Source organism: Falco peregrinus, chromosome 5, assembly GCF_023634155.1.
Source record: "Falco peregrinus isolate bFalPer1 chromosome 5, bFalPer1.pri, whole genome shotgun sequence".
NCBI lineage: Eukaryota > Metazoa > Chordata > Aves > Falconiformes > Falconidae > Falco > Falco peregrinus.
In genome coordinates, this window is record NC_073725.1 from 63,085,287 (window position 1) to 63,102,823 (window position 17,537).

The following is a 17,537-nucleotide window of genomic DNA, read 5'->3' on the forward strand; positions in this document are numbered from 1 at the left end:
CCAACAGAAAAGAGCTTAATGCTTCTGCAGCTTGTTACTGCTCGTTGTACTGTCTGCTCTGAAATCTGTCTTTTCCTCTCCTTCGTCACTCCCTCTCCGGGCGAGCCATACGTGCACAAAAAAGTTAAGAGGTAGTCCAACCTGATAAGGCAAGGAAATCTGAGGTTTGCTGTGCCGGGGGGAAACTGAGGCAGAGAGGCTGTCACCTGCACTCACTTTTCAAACTCAACTTTTCAAACTCACTTCTTCCCAGCAATAGGAGGCGCAGTTATCTAGCAAGCTTAGATTTGCAAAGGGAGGTAGGTAGCCAAAGTTCAGTGCCACATTAGTGAGAGGAGATCACTGACCTCCCAGCTGAGGCTGGTTTGCCTCTGGGCAGCAGCTCTGCCCTGCGAGTGCCTGAACCAGGGAGCTGAAGCTGCTGTTGCAGGATCGCATGTGCCAGTCGGTGTCCGGAGCTGCCTGAGCCCACCCGTGCTCGAGTCCAGGCCCTACCTCTGTAAGTGCCCTTATGGGCTGCCTGGACATGGAGTCACTGCCACATCTTGTCTCGCTTTGGGCTGGCAATATCGGGCCCTTCTAGGCTGGAGAACCATGAGGAACATGCCATGACTGCAAAGGCAGGTGGGATACAAGGGGATTCAGATGATGAAGTGGGGATGTCCTGAGTGTAGTACCTTTAGATGGAGATCTAGTCCATTAAGTCAGTGGACTCTAGAAGAGCATGATACGTTTCATTTTACAGCCTAGCATCACTCTCTCCATCACTCTGCCTCTTTTGTCCAGACCAACCTCCCTCCTTTCTAGATGCTTCTCAGGTCTGACTTGAGTTTTTCAGTGGTCCAAGGGTGATGCCCCAGTTGAGGCATTCCAAGCATGATGCTACACAAAAGCATCTCCAGCTGGGCCTTTCCCTTTAGTTGAGCATCAGCCTTCACAAAATTGCCTCTTGAGAAGTCCTCAGAGGTCTCTGGAACAACCAATTCAGTCTCACCAATGAATTGAAATCTCAGGGGGTAAAAAACAATGGCAAGTCCAAAGCTGGGGAGTTGGGATCCTGTACAGTGGAGCTGTAAAAGTCTTTTCCAGCTGGGACTGACTGACAGCCTCAGGGCTAGTAAACCCATAACACTTAGAGGGCTGCTCACCCTACGCCCAGAGCTTCAGGTCCCTTGCTGCATTTTAGATGCTTTGTTAGGTGAGATGTCACCAGCCCTTATCACTCCATGCCTCAGTTCCCAGCAGCTGGTGGTAGTAAGGACACTGCTCTACCATAAACAAATGCAGAGCAGCTCAGACTTATCAAGACCTTTCCATCAGTCACTGGATCCAAAACCTTTATCCTGAAATAGGAATCCTGGCACCCTCTTGGCAAACGAGAGTGGCCGCACCTTTTGGCTGGAGAGCCAGAGCAGCCTGACACCGGGACTGTCCACACATCTTTCTGGGGAAACAAAGTGTGGTTTGCTTGGGTTATCTGATTTTCTTACCTCTGCACTGCTCAGAAAAATTGGGGATCTTGTCACTTTTGTGGCAAATAACAGGAAGAATAAGATTTTTCCCTCTGCAGCTGCACCCAGGGGGAATTTAAAGATGTTATAGTCAACATTTTAATGACTATTTCACAGGCAGTATGGGAAGAGCTTGTTTTGGCTTAATTCAAAGGAAAAACAAAGACATTTGTATGTGTGGGGTTGGACAGGTATATACATTTGTTATTCCTATATATGAATATTTTTGAGTCTATATTTGAATAGATTAGTCTAATTTTGAGCATCTAAACACGGCTGAGGTGTGATAGTGGCACACCAATTATTAGTACTCATGGACCAGAGTCACCAAGAATGTGTTTTGTTAGTATTACTACATAATAATAGGTAATTAATTCTTACTACTTAGTAGCAGGTGTTTACTCATAGACATTTCTTTCAATTGTTGTGCTAAATGGCTTTCAATTAGACACTCTGCTGGGAGTCTTTCATTCTTCAGCGTCAATGGTATTGACCTGATTTCAGACAAGCCACAGTAGTTGTGAAATGGAAAGAATCCTGTTTCTGGGAAGTTCCGAGAGCTGAGTAAAAGCTGTTGGCATCCTCCTCCCAAGCACACTCCCACAGGGTGTGTTGTGCTTTATAAACCCCAGCACTTTTGCTACTGGTATGAGAAATGAAAGTAAAAAGTACTCTTTCCCTAGAGCTCTAGTCTCATGATTTGGTGTAGATCTTTCTCCTGCACTTGTTGGTGCTTTCCACCGTGGGAGGATGAGGACAGCTCTGTTTGCATCCTTGGCCCGGCTGACTGCAGCCATCTGTCTTGCTTGAGGACAATTCTGAGTACTAGAGTGAAAGACTGAACTCCAGCTTCCTCGTCCAGGGAAGGTATTCCTAGAAAGGCTTAAAAAAAAAAAAAAAACCAGCGCCTGAAGCTTTGAGAAAAAAGTGAGAAAACAAAAAGAGGGAGTTGGTTTTGAGAGGTGCAAGATAATTGGGGAGACAAAGGGGAAGGAGTTAGACTTTCCCACAAATAATCCAGAAAAATACATCCCTTCTGTTGCTCTGTCCAAGTGACATCATCACATAACTGGAACAGACTTTCCTTAAACAATTTCAGGATCACAGGGTCTATACTCGGATGACCCTCCTTGCATCTGTGGTAGGAGCATGGGAAGGAGGAAAGAGTTCCTGGAAAACGCACCATAAATGTCAGTTCTCCTCAATAAATGGTCTGTGCTGACTGTAAAATCATGAGATGGCTTAGTAAGAGACGTCAGCATGCCAGGATGGCTAAGGAAGCAGAACCATACAAGTCATACAAGACTTTGGAAGTGACAGGGGTGGTAAAGGCCCTTGTCTGTTGCTGTCATGGTATCACTCCATCCCAAAGAAATTGTTTGCCATGTGGTCACAAACTCAGTGGACATCCATGTTCAAATCAGTTAATTTCCTTCCGCATGAGTTACCATGAGTCTGCAAGGTGTGTTTTGACCAGGTGGATTTTTTTGCCACTCTTCTTGTGCTGCTTGAAGGATGAGGCTTCCCCAAGGCAAAGTCTGAGCAAATGGGCTTGGAAGGGTGTCGAGGAGACCAGCTCAGCCTGTACTGTTCCCCAAGCAGCAGTGACAGGAGGTGACATTCCCAATCCTGCCCAGTATTTTGCCATGCTGATGTTTCCTCTTCCCATTCGTTTGATTGTCCCATCCTGGTGTTTACAAGCTCAGTTTTAAAAGGAGGAAGACTTCTCGTGAGGTTGATTCCTATCCTCTGGCAGCGGGATGGGGTGAGGGACAGACGTGCATTGCTTCATATGGCAGGACAGCAATGCAGAGAGCTCAGCTCAGCACCCATGCCTGAGCTCTCGAATCTGAATTCCTGCCGTCATTGCAACATCACCACGGGTAACATATGGTGGGGCGAGAGAGAGATGGGTGCTTGTCCATCACAGGGCACAGCAGAGCTCAGTGATAAGAACAGGAGCTCTTGCCAGGCTCATGTCTGGTCCCACGACAGGTGGGTAAATCTGATGCTTAGTTGCCGCCCCCCCCACCCCTCCCCGAGACATACATATGCACACGCACACCCCCCAGCTGTGTGAACTGAGCGAAGCATCTGCAGCCGGCAGAGGGGAAGAGCATCAGTCCCGCTGCAGCAGCCTGTGCGAGCTGCAGCCCCAGCAGCAGAGGGGGCTTAAAATCTTTCTTGTGCCTGGACCTGGCCTGTCCTTGAGTCCAGGGTCTCCTGCCATTAAATGACCTTCCTCCCCCCATCCTCTTTGCCACCCCAGTGTCCTGAGCAAACCACAGCTCCATAGCTTTTGCGATCAGCTGCTGGTGGTGGATCATGCCTCTGCTGCTTTCACTACTGTATCTCTGGCTGGGCCAACTGGCACTTTGGCTTTATTTATTTTTGAATCTTTCCAGCATTAACCTGAAAGGAAATAGGTTTCAAACCACATTTCCCCCCCCCCTAGTGTTGGAAATAATGCCTATTCAGTTAAATTAAATCCCTCAGGGCAGAAGAAGCACCAGTCCCTGCTCTGCCCCCCAGTTAGCCCCTCTTTGCAACAAACTGACCCGATGGATTTTGTTGTTGTTGTTGTTGCTGGGTTTGTATGGGTTTGTGCCCAGGCACTGACAACATGCAGGCAGGCAGAGGGTAAGAAGCATGGAGGCAGCAGGAAATTAAGAAAGGGAATTAGATTATTTGGACAGTGGACAAATCTAGCATTGCCCAAATTAGAAGAGAATAAACACTGTTTATCTGTATTTACTCTGCTTGCTCTCCACGAGGGAGATGCTGTAAGCTGTCACTGAAATATGGAGTGCCAGACCCTCACAGTCCAAGCACAAGTCCAGAGCAGCTTTAGGGCGTGAGGGATAACTTTGCCTGCAGTGCCAGCATCCAGAGTCAAGTGGTGGGGTCACAGTCTCCTTCCTAACTCAAGAAGCAGTTTTGCTCACCGGGGAGCATGTGCCCTGAGTAACTGCAAACACCTGCATCCAAACCCAGCAAATCGCAAGCACACCTGTATTTCTTCTGTGAAATACAGGCAGACACAGGGCACGGTGAATCACCAGTAGAGCTGCAGCCTGGCAGCAGAGACTGTGCAGGGTACATTTTGTCCAGGAGAGCATGTACAAATCCCTGGTCCTTCCATAGCTGCCAGGGTTCATTTGGACCTGAGTAAACCAGCACAGCCCAGTGGCCAGGAGATGCAGGGCTTATACAAACACTCACTTGCAGAAGCGTAGGAAAACAGAGAAGACAAACTAGGTATCTAAACCCCGTCACAAAATAATTGAGAGAATCCATCCTTTCTCATCCTAAGGGAAGCAATTACACTTATAAAAAAACACCGCTCAGGATCTCAGTTCTACACCATCCCATGCTGCCAGCCCAGTACAGACCAACCTCATGCAATGCCTCATGTCCCCAATCACCCCTCCACCCCCCACCACCTTTTCCTGCTTCTGAGCAATCCCCCATTGCCACGATCTCCGGAGCGATCCAGTTTTGGCTCAGCCCATGGCAAAAACTACATCAGCTGCTGCCAAAGGCAGCTGAATCCCTACTCTGTGACATTATTTAACTGTGCCACCCTTGCCCACATGCCTGGCATCAGTACTGCGTTGTCTTCAGCCCAGCCTGATACTCTGATGTCAGCAGAGGTGCGTTCACCTGCGGCAGCTGCCGGTCTGATGTCAGATGAGACTTGGTTAGATTTATGTCCTAATTCTAACAGCTCTCTTGACCCTTACAGAATTTAGCAGAAGGGTTGCTCCATCAGCAAGGCTGGAATGAAGCTCCAGTTTCCTTCCTGCTCATGCTGTCAGCTCAAGTGCAATCTCTATTGCAGAAAAATAGACTTGGCATATGACTTTATATCACTTGCCTTGGTGTTTCAGAGTCTTCCCCCAGCTTACCTAAGGCACCACGAAAGGAAAACCTTAGAAAAGTTTTGTCGCACTCCCCAAAGCTGACTGTTGGTCTCTGTGTCCCCAGTCCATCAGGTTCACTCCTCCCCAAAAGACAGCACTATGGTCACCCTTCCAGAGACGATGACCAAAATCAGCAGGGCTGCTTTGGAGTGGGACCTGACAGCCACCTCCACCTATGTCCCACCCTGTTCCCATACCCTTGGGACCCACCTCCCTCTTCCCTCTGTATCACCAGCACTGATGCTTTCAGTTTCATGTTTCCCTTCTTTCCCTGCGCCCCGCTCCTGCCTGCACCCCCTTTCTGCTTCACACCTGCAGTCACCTGGTCTACTGCCATCCAAGACGGTGATCACCAGCAGCCCCTTGCCTTAGGCCTGTCGCGCGGCTGTGATGCTCTCAACCCCGACCAAGGAATCTGTTTGCCTTTAGCTATTTTTTGAGCTGCTGCCAGGGAAGTTTCACAAAAAGGATAGTGTTATTTCTGAAAATGAGTCCCATAAACAAGGATGAATATGACCTCCCCGTTGAGATTTGGGGTTTACTTTAGTGGCTGGGAGATCAGCCAGTGAAATGGAAATACCAGAAAACATTATCATAATTACCCCATGGCCTTCTCTGGGGGCAAGGGAAAGGGGGAAAAAAAAAAAGCTGAACCAAAACTGATTTAACAGCCGCTGGATAGCATTGTCATTTCACCCTTCCCTGCTTGCCCTGCAGTTCTGCTTTCTCTGAACAAGGAAGGGAGAGGGAAGGAAAAAAAAATTTCCTAGATCTTTTCCCCACAAGGAACTGGCAAGAAACAGTGCCGGGAAGCAGGGAGGTGATAAACATTGAGAAAGAGGAGCAGATGGGTTTTGATTGCAAAACTGGGGAGGTCCAGGAGGAGCCCCCATCACTTCCAGCTGCACCCAGTCTGTAACAGCAGGAGCGAAGGGCAAAGCTGTCCTGCACCTACCTGTGCAGTGCCTAGCCTGCCTGCATCCCTGGAGCTCCTGAAAATGTGATGCCAAGTACGTTCAGTGCAAGAATTTATGCTGAAGCAAGTTAGGGAGGGCTCGTGAAAAGGGATTTGCTGTCAGCTCTTTTAGAGTGATTAACTTCTGCAGGGGCACCATGACCTCATACTTTAGAATAGTTGGCAGTGGGAAATGTACCTGTTTAGCAACACTATTTTTGGCTTCCCTTAGATGCTTCTTTTGCCCCCAGAGCTCATGCCAGCAAAAGCTCTTCTAAGATCTTCTCAGTGCTGCTAACATGACCAATTACTGCAGTCACCATCTGCCCAAAGGTGGGGGGGACCCCACAGCTGATCTGATTTATTTTAAGTGGTGGTTTGAGCATGGAATGAATTTCAGCTGACCTGTGTATCTGAATGCTCAGTGAGTATAAGGGGAGCTCTGGGTGAATACCTCAGAGATTTGGTAAATCTCAACCTGGATGGTTGGTTGGCCCCTAGTTGGTTAGCAAGGCAGGTATGGTGTTGGTAAGTATTTAGGATGTTTATTCCTCTCTCTTGGCTAATGAGCTAATGAGCTAATGCTAATGAGCATCTGTAGAATGTGAGGTGTTGGGCTGCAGGTGGGTGGGCTTGTAGCAGAGGTTCTTGGTAAAAAGTGAGCAAAATGTTGAGTATGTAAACTTTAGTGAGCTGTGGGTGCAGTGCTCACTTGGATGATGTGCTTCTAGCACCTCTTATCTACTTTTTTCATGGTCCTAGCAGCAAGTGCAGAGAGCATACAGAGTCGGTTGTGCTGAGCATGCTGAACTGAACCATACCCTGAATGTACCTGTATGTCCCTGGGTGCTCAGCACGGCGCAAGGTTTCTGTGGGTCTGTACGTATATATGAAAATAGCCTTACTGAGTCAATCTTCTATCCCAACAGAGCATCCCCAGGAGCTGCCAGTTTAGGATGTTTAGAGAAAGATACAGCTTTTATGGTTATCACCTTCTAGCTTTTGGTCATCAGCAGTGTAAAACCTTCCTGCATCAGGAATTTGTATCCAGGCTATAGTGTTTAACAGCTACCGATGGATATGTCCTTCATTAATTTGTCCAATTCTATTTTGAATCCACCAGCATGATTTGCTTACATATATTGCCCTGTTTCTTTTAGACCTTCATCTTGTTCGTCCCAGGTCTCAAACTCTACAAAATTGTGCCTAACTAGCCCCCTTTCTCTGTGCCACCTGGTATCTTACAGACTCCTCTCACACCGGCATCTCCAGCCACATTTTCCCCTAACCCAAGGGGTCCAAAGCAGTGGCTGCTTCACTAGCAGGAGTTCCCACCTGCTATAAAACTCTGCAGCCTGTACCTCAGCACTTCGGAAAATGAAGCCACTTATTTCACTGCTTAGGGATATTCAGATTCAAAAAAGTTGGCATATGCAACTGCTAATGATTTTAGCAAGGCTGTCCCACAGTATTTTTGGATCAGGTGTTGAGATTGTTTGTCAAAGAGAAAGTTTTGCCAAGCCAGATCCAAATATGTCTAATATCATAAGTGCATCTGTGTTGCAAAGAAGGTGTTCCTGTGGATTTCTTTTAACCTTTGACAGCCAGGATTGGAAGATGAGTAGGGCAACCTTGTCTTAAGAGCAGAAGATCCAGAGCAAGAAAGTCAGGTACACAGGAAAAAAAGTGGTATTGAAAGGACAAGTCCAAAGCTGCTCTACATTTTCCAGCTGTGGGTGTCTGTCCTGTCCTACCTACTGTCCCTTGAACCTGAGGCTGAGCCATGTCAGTGTCTGATCCTCTGTTCCTGAAGGGTTCTCAGCCTGGCTGACATCAGAATGTCCCAGCATGGGGGTTTGGCAAGGGATGGAAAGTGAGGTTGGGACAGGAGGGGAAGATGAGTTCAGGAGCACCATCTATCAGCCCAGTTTTACTCAGGTGTTCAATGTGAGTTATTCAGCAAAGAAGCAGAGTAGCCAGGCTGTGTAGTTTTTCTGTGAGCCTCTTGAAAATAAGTATCTCCCGCAGGTCACAGGATTTAATGAGGGGGAAAAAAATAATCTTATTCATGCCTGTTTTTACATACATGTTTCAGGCTCCTTGACCAAAGAGAAACACAGAAAGATATGTCCTAAATGTTATCTCTTGGTGTTTAAACCAGTTTTGAGGGAGGGGAGGGAATGGGGTGTTGTTTGGGTGGGATTTTTTGCAAGGGTCTGGCAGGTTTTGGATATTTAAGACTGGTAAGCAGGGCTCAGGAAAGCTGAAAACCTGGGCTGAGTTCAGAGCTCTGCCCCAGCATTTTTGCCTGGCTCTGGGCACAGCGCTCAGTGACTTATCCCCCTTTCTGGGAAGTAAAATTTATTTTCTGTGCCTGGCCTGGGGACCGTACATCCCTCTGGCTGGGGGCTGCCCTGCTCTCAGAGCATGGCCAAAGCAGCCTCAGGATGAAGTGTGCAAGGGATGAATCATGTGAAATGCCTGAGGTCAGACTCTACTCTGGATGCTATAAATCCAGACTAACTCCTCCAGCTTTGGTGGAATCACTCAGGGTTTGTACAGATAGAAATGACAGCAGGGCTTGACCCAGAGGTTTTATGTTTCCAATTGAAGAGTTGAAATGTGGGATGTTGCCTTAAATGTGGACAGGCCAAACATCTGGAAAGGGATAGCTTTGTTTTGTATTAATGTTAACGTGGTTTTGAAGCCAGCTCCCACTTCTGAAGGATTTTTAGCATGGATTTTTTCCAAGGACATGAAAAACTAACTTCTGTTTTACTCAGAATCCCCTTATCAGATCTAGCTGTCCATCTGTGTGTCCACTACTGCACCAGCTGCTCAAACATCCACTGTTCTTTTCCATAGGAGCACACTGGGAAATTGAATTTGAGTTCACTTCTAAGCTGGATTTCATTAACCCTCGTTATGTCCTTCATAGGAAGTCCTGCTCAAGAACTGATTGGTTTTCAGCTGGTTTAACTTACGTGCTTTCCAAAATGACTTAACATAAAATGAGCGAAGGAACCTTAATTCTGAATAGCAGTTTTGGGGAGGGCAATGAAATGTCATAACCCCCCTTCAGTCTGTGCTTCAGAGGGCTTGAAATGAGCAGCCACTTCCATGGGCAGGTTCTACAACCTGTTGACAGGTCTCCTTGTCTGCAGACCATGACTGGCTGCACAGGGTTTTGCATTCTTTCCTTTGCCTCCCTGTACAATGCACTGAGGCTTGGGTCTGCTCCATCCATCGAGATGTGGAATGTTGCCTTAGGTTTTGCGTTACAGATTTACAGTGGCCAGTCACACCAGCACAGTCAATGTGAGTTGGTTTTTTTTTTTTAAAAAAATAATTTCCTTGTATAAAATGGCACTGCAGCCCTTTCTTGCTTACGTTACACTTCTACGAGCGAGTGCTAAGTTCTGTACAAATCCAGAGAGGCAACATCTGCTCTTGTTGCATTTGTAGTCTGATTAATTAAGACAGACAAATGTTAGGAAAACAAGAGCAGTGATTTATCCCAACTTACTACATCACTTAATTTTCTCAGGCTACTGCCTTAACAACATGCTTGACCCAGGAGCCCTGTAAGGTGTTACATGTGGGGTTTTTGTGCTTTGAACCAGTTTTGGGGTGATCTTGTGGATAAGGATCCCCCCCCAGTCCTGATCGCCTAGAGATTCTTCTGCCCTGACTGGCACCATAGAAAGAATGGGCCCAGACCTCAAAGGTTTCACAGGAGGAGTCAGACTCTGCAGGTCAGGTCCTGCAATGGAGGCTTGCCAGTAGATGGACATAGTGCACCAGCTTTCCTCACCTCCTTCTATGCTGTAAATCACAAGCACCTACAGAGTACGGTCTGCATCACCCACTCGAACCCAGGGCAGAATATGAATGTAGAAGAAGGTTAAGTATACTCTTCTTCTAGGGGAAAAACCGGGAAAGAACAAAGGCGATACCGTTCCAGTGTAGCTGGGATGGGAATGGTGAAATTTCCATCCATTCCTGCCAAACTGACCTGGGAGAAGGTTCTTCTTACTCTCAGACTTTATCCAGACATGGGGACTGGTGCTGGGTGTCTGGGCAGGATGCACAAGCTAGGTACCCAAGAAGCAGAGCAAAAAATTGAAGCATCCATATTGCATTAGATCAAAGCCCTGTATGCTATAGCAACAAAAGCATTTGTAGAAGTCTTTACCACAGTTGTACTCCCAGTTTCCCGAGACCAGCCATGCCTGGTGGGAATAGACCAGCTTCATGAAGCAAGAGTTTGCTTTTTTTGCCTTTTTTTTTTTTTTTTTTTTTATGACCAGCAAGTGCCTTTGAGGGCTGAGCATCACCACACAGCAGCAAACAGAGGAGGGTAAAACAGGCCCTGGGTAAAGCACCCTCCCTGTCCCCCTTCTTGTCCCATGACTTCTAGACATCTTACAGGAAAGGAAATCTAATCTTTGCAGCATGATGATGTCCACAGGCTGTTCTCCCTGAGCTTTCAGTCTTTGGGGAGCAGATGCTGTCAGCTCCCAACCCTGCCCAAGGCAGCCCCCTCCGCACAAGTTCTGGCGTTTAGGTAGGATGTTTGTAGAGCCTGGCACTGTGTGGCTGAAGGCCTCCATGCAGAGATGGAAATAGCGCTGCACTGATGGCAGGTTGCAATTCTTAAAAGGAGTCCTTGGTACAATATTGTTTACTAGTATTTTTTTCCTCTTGGATGGTAGCCTGCAAGCTGGGGCACACCACCCCAGAACTGCCACCTGCCTGTACGTGCACATGTATGATGTGAGCAATTGCAGCGTGCGCTTCCTTTGCTGTGTGTGCAGGTGATTCCATGTAGCACCTTGTGAGAGGTGTTGCCTGGGTTGCTAATTGCTGAGCAGACTGAGATACCCAGAGCAAGGCTGGTGGAGGAAACTGCTGATGCAAAGGAGGTTTTGCATTCGGATCACCTGCATGATCTAGGAAGTTTGTGTCCTGCTGTTCTTTGTGTGCTGAGGTTTAACGTCATGTCTCCCCATCGCTGCAGGTGGATGCTGATGATGTCATCACCAAAGAGGAGCAGATCTTCCTACTGCTAAAAGCCAAGGCAAAGTGCGAACGACACCTGAAAGCCAAGGTGCCCAAGGTGCATGGTGAGTGTTCCCACAGCAACCCAGACTGCGTGGCTGGGGCTGGGCCCCTCTCTGCTCAGCCCCAGATCTTCCCCTCAGCCCCATATGCAGAGCTCAGAGCATGTGAGGCAGGCAGCTGAAGAAGGTACAACATCGGTTTTCCAGGTTAGACTATGGGGAAAATTGTTCTGTACAAGGTGTTGGAAAGCAAACTTGTCACAGCTTCCTTCTCCTGCTCCAGAACTCCAGGTGCCATGGGGTCAGGAGGATGCAAGAGTCATGGTCATAGGCTTACAGCCCTTAGCACTACTCCCAAAGCCCAGGCAATGCATGGGAGGTAGCATCGATCATCAGTTTTCACAAGATCCTTTGCAGCAAGACACCAGTGGTGTGGGAAACAAAGAAGGGCTGTTGGAAGGATGCTTTGTTTCCTCCAACATCCCAACATACTCCCTATATTCTCCTCAAATGGGTCCAAGCTCAGCTAAGCCTCTTTCTTCCACTTCCTTTCTATTTTGGGCTGCAAAACCACTTCCAGATGTAAGGCTGGGAGGGATAAGGATGGAGAAAGCTCTCTCTCATGTGGGTAGCAAAGTAATAATCTCCCATTGGTTTCTTTCATCAATTTCACATATGTTAATTATTGCTAAGGCACCCTGCACCCACCCAACTCCTTCTGGGTGGGCATCCTGTCCCATCTGCCTCTACTGCCTGAGAGAAGGGGACAAGCCAGAATGCTTCCCACCTTCACCATCCCATCCTGGAGATCTCTCTTCCCACAGCCAGCACTGTGAGAATATCTGGAGACATCACCAGCAGAGGGAAAAGTCCCCAAAGCCAGCCATGATTGTGCAGCAGAGGTGCCTGCCCACCTGGTGTCCCTCTCCTGTTGGAAATGACAGCAAGGGGTCACAGAAGCCCAACCTTCATTTTATTCCAGGCCTCCTGCTTTGCATCAGCCAAAACCTCAAGCCAAAACCTCAAGCCACATCCTCTGCTGCTTCTTTGTCCTGTTCACCCAATGCCCAATTAACACCTCATTAAAAAACATATGTGCAAAGGCATTTCCTTCTGTTGTACTACGGACCACCTGCCTACCTTGGGATCTGGTGAGATCCACCAGCTGCTCTTGTTCTCACACCCTGTTCTCTGACTCTGTGACCATCAGCATTCAGTACTCTGCTCTCTCCTTCATTGCCACAGCAGCGTTGGTGGGGCTGGGGAGATGGGCATGACTGGCAGACTATGGGCTTTCTAGCATGGTCAGTTTGGTAGAGCAAAGGCATCAAATCTCTGTGCTTTGCAGACATGCCCTTTGTCCTGTTTTGAGACCTGGTTTTGCAACTGAGGCCAGTATTAGCTCTGCCATTGACTGAAACAAAGAAATTTAATATATCTTTGTTTAGATATCTCATGGACCCAAGTTTTGGCTTTGGAAAAAGCTATTCTGAGGTGCTCAGCAATAGAAACCAGGCTCACTGCCCCATCTTCTACAGCAAATCTCTTTCCAGTCCCAAATAGTACAGCCAAGAGAAGGAATCATCTTGATGTCAATACTCACAGCAGTATATTGAAGGCTTTAAACACTCAAGGCAATCATTAGCAGTAGGTAGTTAGATCAAATTAACCCGCAAGAGGTCCAGTAATCCAAAGACAGAATGAATTCTGATGTAAGAAGACATTTCTTGGGACAGATTACAAAGTTGTGAAAGAACCTCCAGCGGCAGCCTTTCTGTGACACCCAGAAATTCACTCTAGCACTTCATGGAGCTGGACAAGGAGAGAAGGGGAGATCTGAGTATTTCCTCTGTCCTTTACAATGGAAAAGAATAGGAGCTTTGCATGTTGTGTCTCTGTTTTTCTTCTTTTTTTTCTTCTTTTTTTTTTCCTTCTCTTTGCATGTTGTTTCCAGTTACCTTGCATGTTTAAATCTGTGCTTGGTTTCTTACTCCAAAGAAGGAAAAAGGACAAGCCCACAATGAAGCAGGAGTTTTGGGGAGATCATGATGAAAGCACATCATACAGTCATCAAAGAATGAGACTTCCTCAGCCTTTCTTACATAGTGTTTTGTGGTGAGGGAGAAGATTTACATTCAGTTCTGCTTGAAGGAATCTGTTATTAATTCCCAGAAATGACGCTCTACTGCCTAGCGTGTCAAAGGTGAAAAAAGAGATGGAAATCCCTTCCATTAGTTCTGTTTCACTGTGTCTGAAACTACCAAAAGCGCTGGTGCAAGAGCTGGAGCTCAGCTGTTCAACCTCATGATCTGCTTGTAGAGATTCTTCTGGGACTATTGTAGCAGCCTTCAGCATGGAGCAACTCCAACAGGGAACAACCCTGCAGACAGCCCAGTGGCGTAGGATGTTTGGGAAAGGAGAAAGCTCCTGCTTAAAAACCCCTGCCTAAGTCCACAAAGAGTGGCTTTGGACTTGAGTCCCATCTCTCCAGGGAAACTCAGCCACAGGTCATAGGACAGGAGGCCTTTGACCCCATGGATGTTTCAGAGCTGCTTTGCACTGGATGCTTACACAAGCTCTGCAACAGGTGAAGGCTGCTGTGCAGCCTGAGGTCTGGGTTTCGCATCACTGCTCTGGGGTTTTGTCCTGCACCCCCCAACGTTCAATGTCATAGCTTGTGGATAGAGTCAGAAGAGGACTCGGAGAGGTGCATCTGCTGCTGTGGGCACACGGGGATACTTCCCTCTCATGGCTTTCTATGAGAAATAGGGGTGTGACTTTTGCAGGTGGCCTCTGCTTCTCCAGGGACCCTTCAGAGGACCTCTTCCTGCAAACCTGCCCTCATCGACACTTCGTGTTCATACCTGGACCTGAACCAGGCTGAATGAAGCACTGTTCCTCTGCCAGCTTGGAGGCAACCAGATGGAAGGTGTGAGGAGGCAGCAGTCATGTCTCTTCTCTCTGGCAAGGAGGTGGAATCCCCTGGAACCCTGACTGCACGTTGTGGCTTGAATTGGTCCTACAGGGCACCTCTATGGCAAAGGGAAGGAGTGACTTCGGCATAAGCCTATATCCTTGATGAGACAGCTTACGTAGCTTGTGGCTGCGTGGATTAAGGCAACCAGGGCTGAACAGAGATCGGTTATGGTGACAGAGGTGCTAAGGGCCTGTGTGTGTACACAGAGGCCGGTTTTCTTATGGCCAAAAAGCATGACCCCATTTGTTATTTCAGACTCCCTTTAGCATGCAGTTATGGGCAGGGACAATGGCCAACCAGTTGACCTGAGAAAGGGCCTGTTTGGAGGAGGTTTGTTTTTCAGCTGGATCAGCTTCCTGATCTGGTTCATCGTGCAGCCACATAAACAGGAGATCCATCACAGGGCAAGGAGCAGTGCCAGGAATGAAAGGTGTCGGTGTGAGCCGTACCACATTGAGCATTACCTGCTGAACGTCTGAGATTTTGAAAACCCAAGCTGATTTATCAGTGTTGCCTTCTCTCCTTGCTCCCTGCTTCACACCAAGGGGTGTATGTGTCCATTTAGTGCTGTCAGAGTCTGTCCTGTAACCGCCCTTGACCCATGCTTATCCCTGTCCATCAGAAGTTGCCAGATGCCACCTGGCAGAGGGATGCTCAGATCCTGCCTCTGCCTGGCTGTGACTGCAGCCCAGCGCTGTGATTTACTCCATAATAGTCAATGATGTGTGTTTTCAGAAGCAGTAAGGGAATTTGGGACACCTTGATTTATTTTTTTAATTAATTATTATTTTTTTAGATAGAAAGAAATATCACATAAGCTGGCAGCAAAATTTTGTAGGGCTTCTGTCCTCATTTTTGGGAGCTGACGCACAGGGATATTCAACACCTCACCTCCGATCTCAAAGGAGAGACTGTGGCAGAGCCAAGATTTGGATTCTCATCCCCTTACTCTTCAGCCAAGGCAGAAGCCACAAACCACATTTCCTTTTGTCCTGGAATTCAAGGTGAGGCTACAAAGACTCAAATAGAGGTGGACAGAAACCGGTGAAAATCTTTAGACAAATCCCACTTGACTGAAACTCAAAACTCTCATCACCTCTCTCACTTTAAAGCCTCGGGTAATGTTTGGAAATGAGGAAAACAGATTTGAAATTTCCTGCAGTGCAATGGGTACCTGGGTTCTCCTCCTTTTTTGCCCATCTCATTGATGAGTGCATTTCACGGGCCAGTTTTTTCCCCAGTATAAACTAGCAGATTCCCACTCCGTTTAGTGCAACAGCACATTCATGCCTTTCTCCCACAGTTCAGCACTGCAACTTACTTTTTCCCCAGCTTCTAATATTAATTCAACCAACATTTTAACATGGGAAAACTTCGAATTTCAGAGATATCAGTGGGCCTAAGGGATGAGAGGTAGCCTGGATCAGCACCAAACCTTGGTTTTGGGCTGGTACCTGCTGTTCTTCTCTCACCTTCAGCTACCTGCTCCTAACGCATTTCCTTGCAAACACAGGCTAAAACTGGCTACATGGGTTTACACAAGTGAAGGAGACACATTGTGGGAGGGACCCGTGAGTCCAGCACCACTACTTGCCCCCGAGAGGGTAAATGAGATTTTGAGGAGCAGGTTTCTGTGCATCGTTCTCCTGGCACAGACTTGGATTTGGTATGGAGACATGCATCAGAACTGGCTTTTTGAGTGGAAAGTGCGATCCTGCCTGTGCTTGGACTTCATGAGCTCTTCCCCAGGAAGCAGCCAGCCCAGATGAGATAAGTACCTTGATTCATGCTCCACCATCCTCTAGAAGCAGGAAGACCTTGGTCTCCCATCTGCTCCACCTAGCATTGTCCTTTTCCCTTAGCTGTTTTTTACTGTTTTGTTTTACTAAATCCACAGTTTTCTTCAGCCCACAGGATTATCAGCAAATGCCACGTGCCTCCCGGTGCGGTGCCAAAAGGCAGCAGTGACCAGTGAGGCGTTAATGGTTTTCTCCCAACCAGCCTCCACCCTCATGCCTGGCCAATGCTAGCTTCATCCTTGTGCCAAAGGGCTGATCTTAACATAGCTCCAGCTGCTGAAAGTGGCCATAAAAAGCAGCACAGGAGGCCTAAAACCTGAACTGCATGTTGTGGAAAAAAAGGAAAGAGTTAATGGGAGTATGGAGAGCAGTGGTGTCCACCCATCTTGTAGAGACTGGAAGGAGATGTTTATTGCAAGGAGATTTCCAGAGGCTGGGAGGGATGTTCACTGCCTGCCTCTAGTTTCAACATTCATCTGATTCCTGCCCCATGCCCTGAAAGATCAGGCAATGAGCTGTCAAGTGGAGTATTCAAATGTGTTATCTGCTACCATGGTTCAGCAATTTCTTGTTCAGTTGAAATAAACCAGATGCAATTTTAATTAGATATGACTAAGCTGCATTGCAGAAGTTGAACTGGGGACTAAGGAGCATCATGGTGAGCAATGGACATGCCAAGCATTTCTGGAGAGTGGGAAAGCATGGCTGTTATGTATGTGATTGCTAGCAGGGTTGATAGTCCAAAGGAAAGCCCTAGCAAACTGAAAGGTAAAAAAATTGATAAAACTCTGAACTTTCTTCAGCAACAATGAACAGCTGTTCATGTATAAAAGCTACAAATTCACTTCTCTCCCTCTAAAAATGTTAAGGTTTAGTTTTTATGCTAGCTAGTGTAGGGTGAGCTTCCTCCAGCCCTCCTAGGACAGACCACATAGACAGTGTCCTCTGTCCCCTGATCACCTTCCAGGCATCTCTCGGAGCCTGAGGACCTGCTGCGGACTCTGATCCATGGGGTGACATGGGGAGACAGGGCTGAGCCAGTCCGGTGTGCTCCCACACGGCCCTGTCTCAAGATACGTGCATCATCTACCACTTTTGGCTAAGGTACTGAGGGATGGAGACTCATAATATTAAAACAAAAAAAAGCTACCAACCCAGAAACCTGTCCCCACAAGCATTTGGCTTCCTTTCTTCTTTTCTCTTTTTTTTTTTTTTTTTCCTCCCCTTTTTTTCTTTAAATTTAGTCTTTAGATGAAAGCCTTTTGGAAAGAACAGGAAACCCTAAAATTTCTCTTCTACATACACAAAT

The 17,537-nt window shown here is 47.3% G+C and overlaps 1 protein-coding gene across 1 annotated transcript in view; it reads left to right on the forward strand.

The window, feature by feature from the left end:
* Positions 1–17,537, forward strand: part of PTH1R (parathyroid hormone 1 receptor) — a 121,296-nt gene that overhangs the window by 50,724 nt on the left and 53,035 nt on the right. Inside the window, exon 2 of the mRNA XM_005229553.3 lies at positions 11,410–11,515. Coding sequence (XP_005229610.1) covers positions 11,410–11,515 — 106 coding nt within the window. The remainder of the gene's footprint in view (positions 1–11,409; positions 11,516–17,537) is intronic.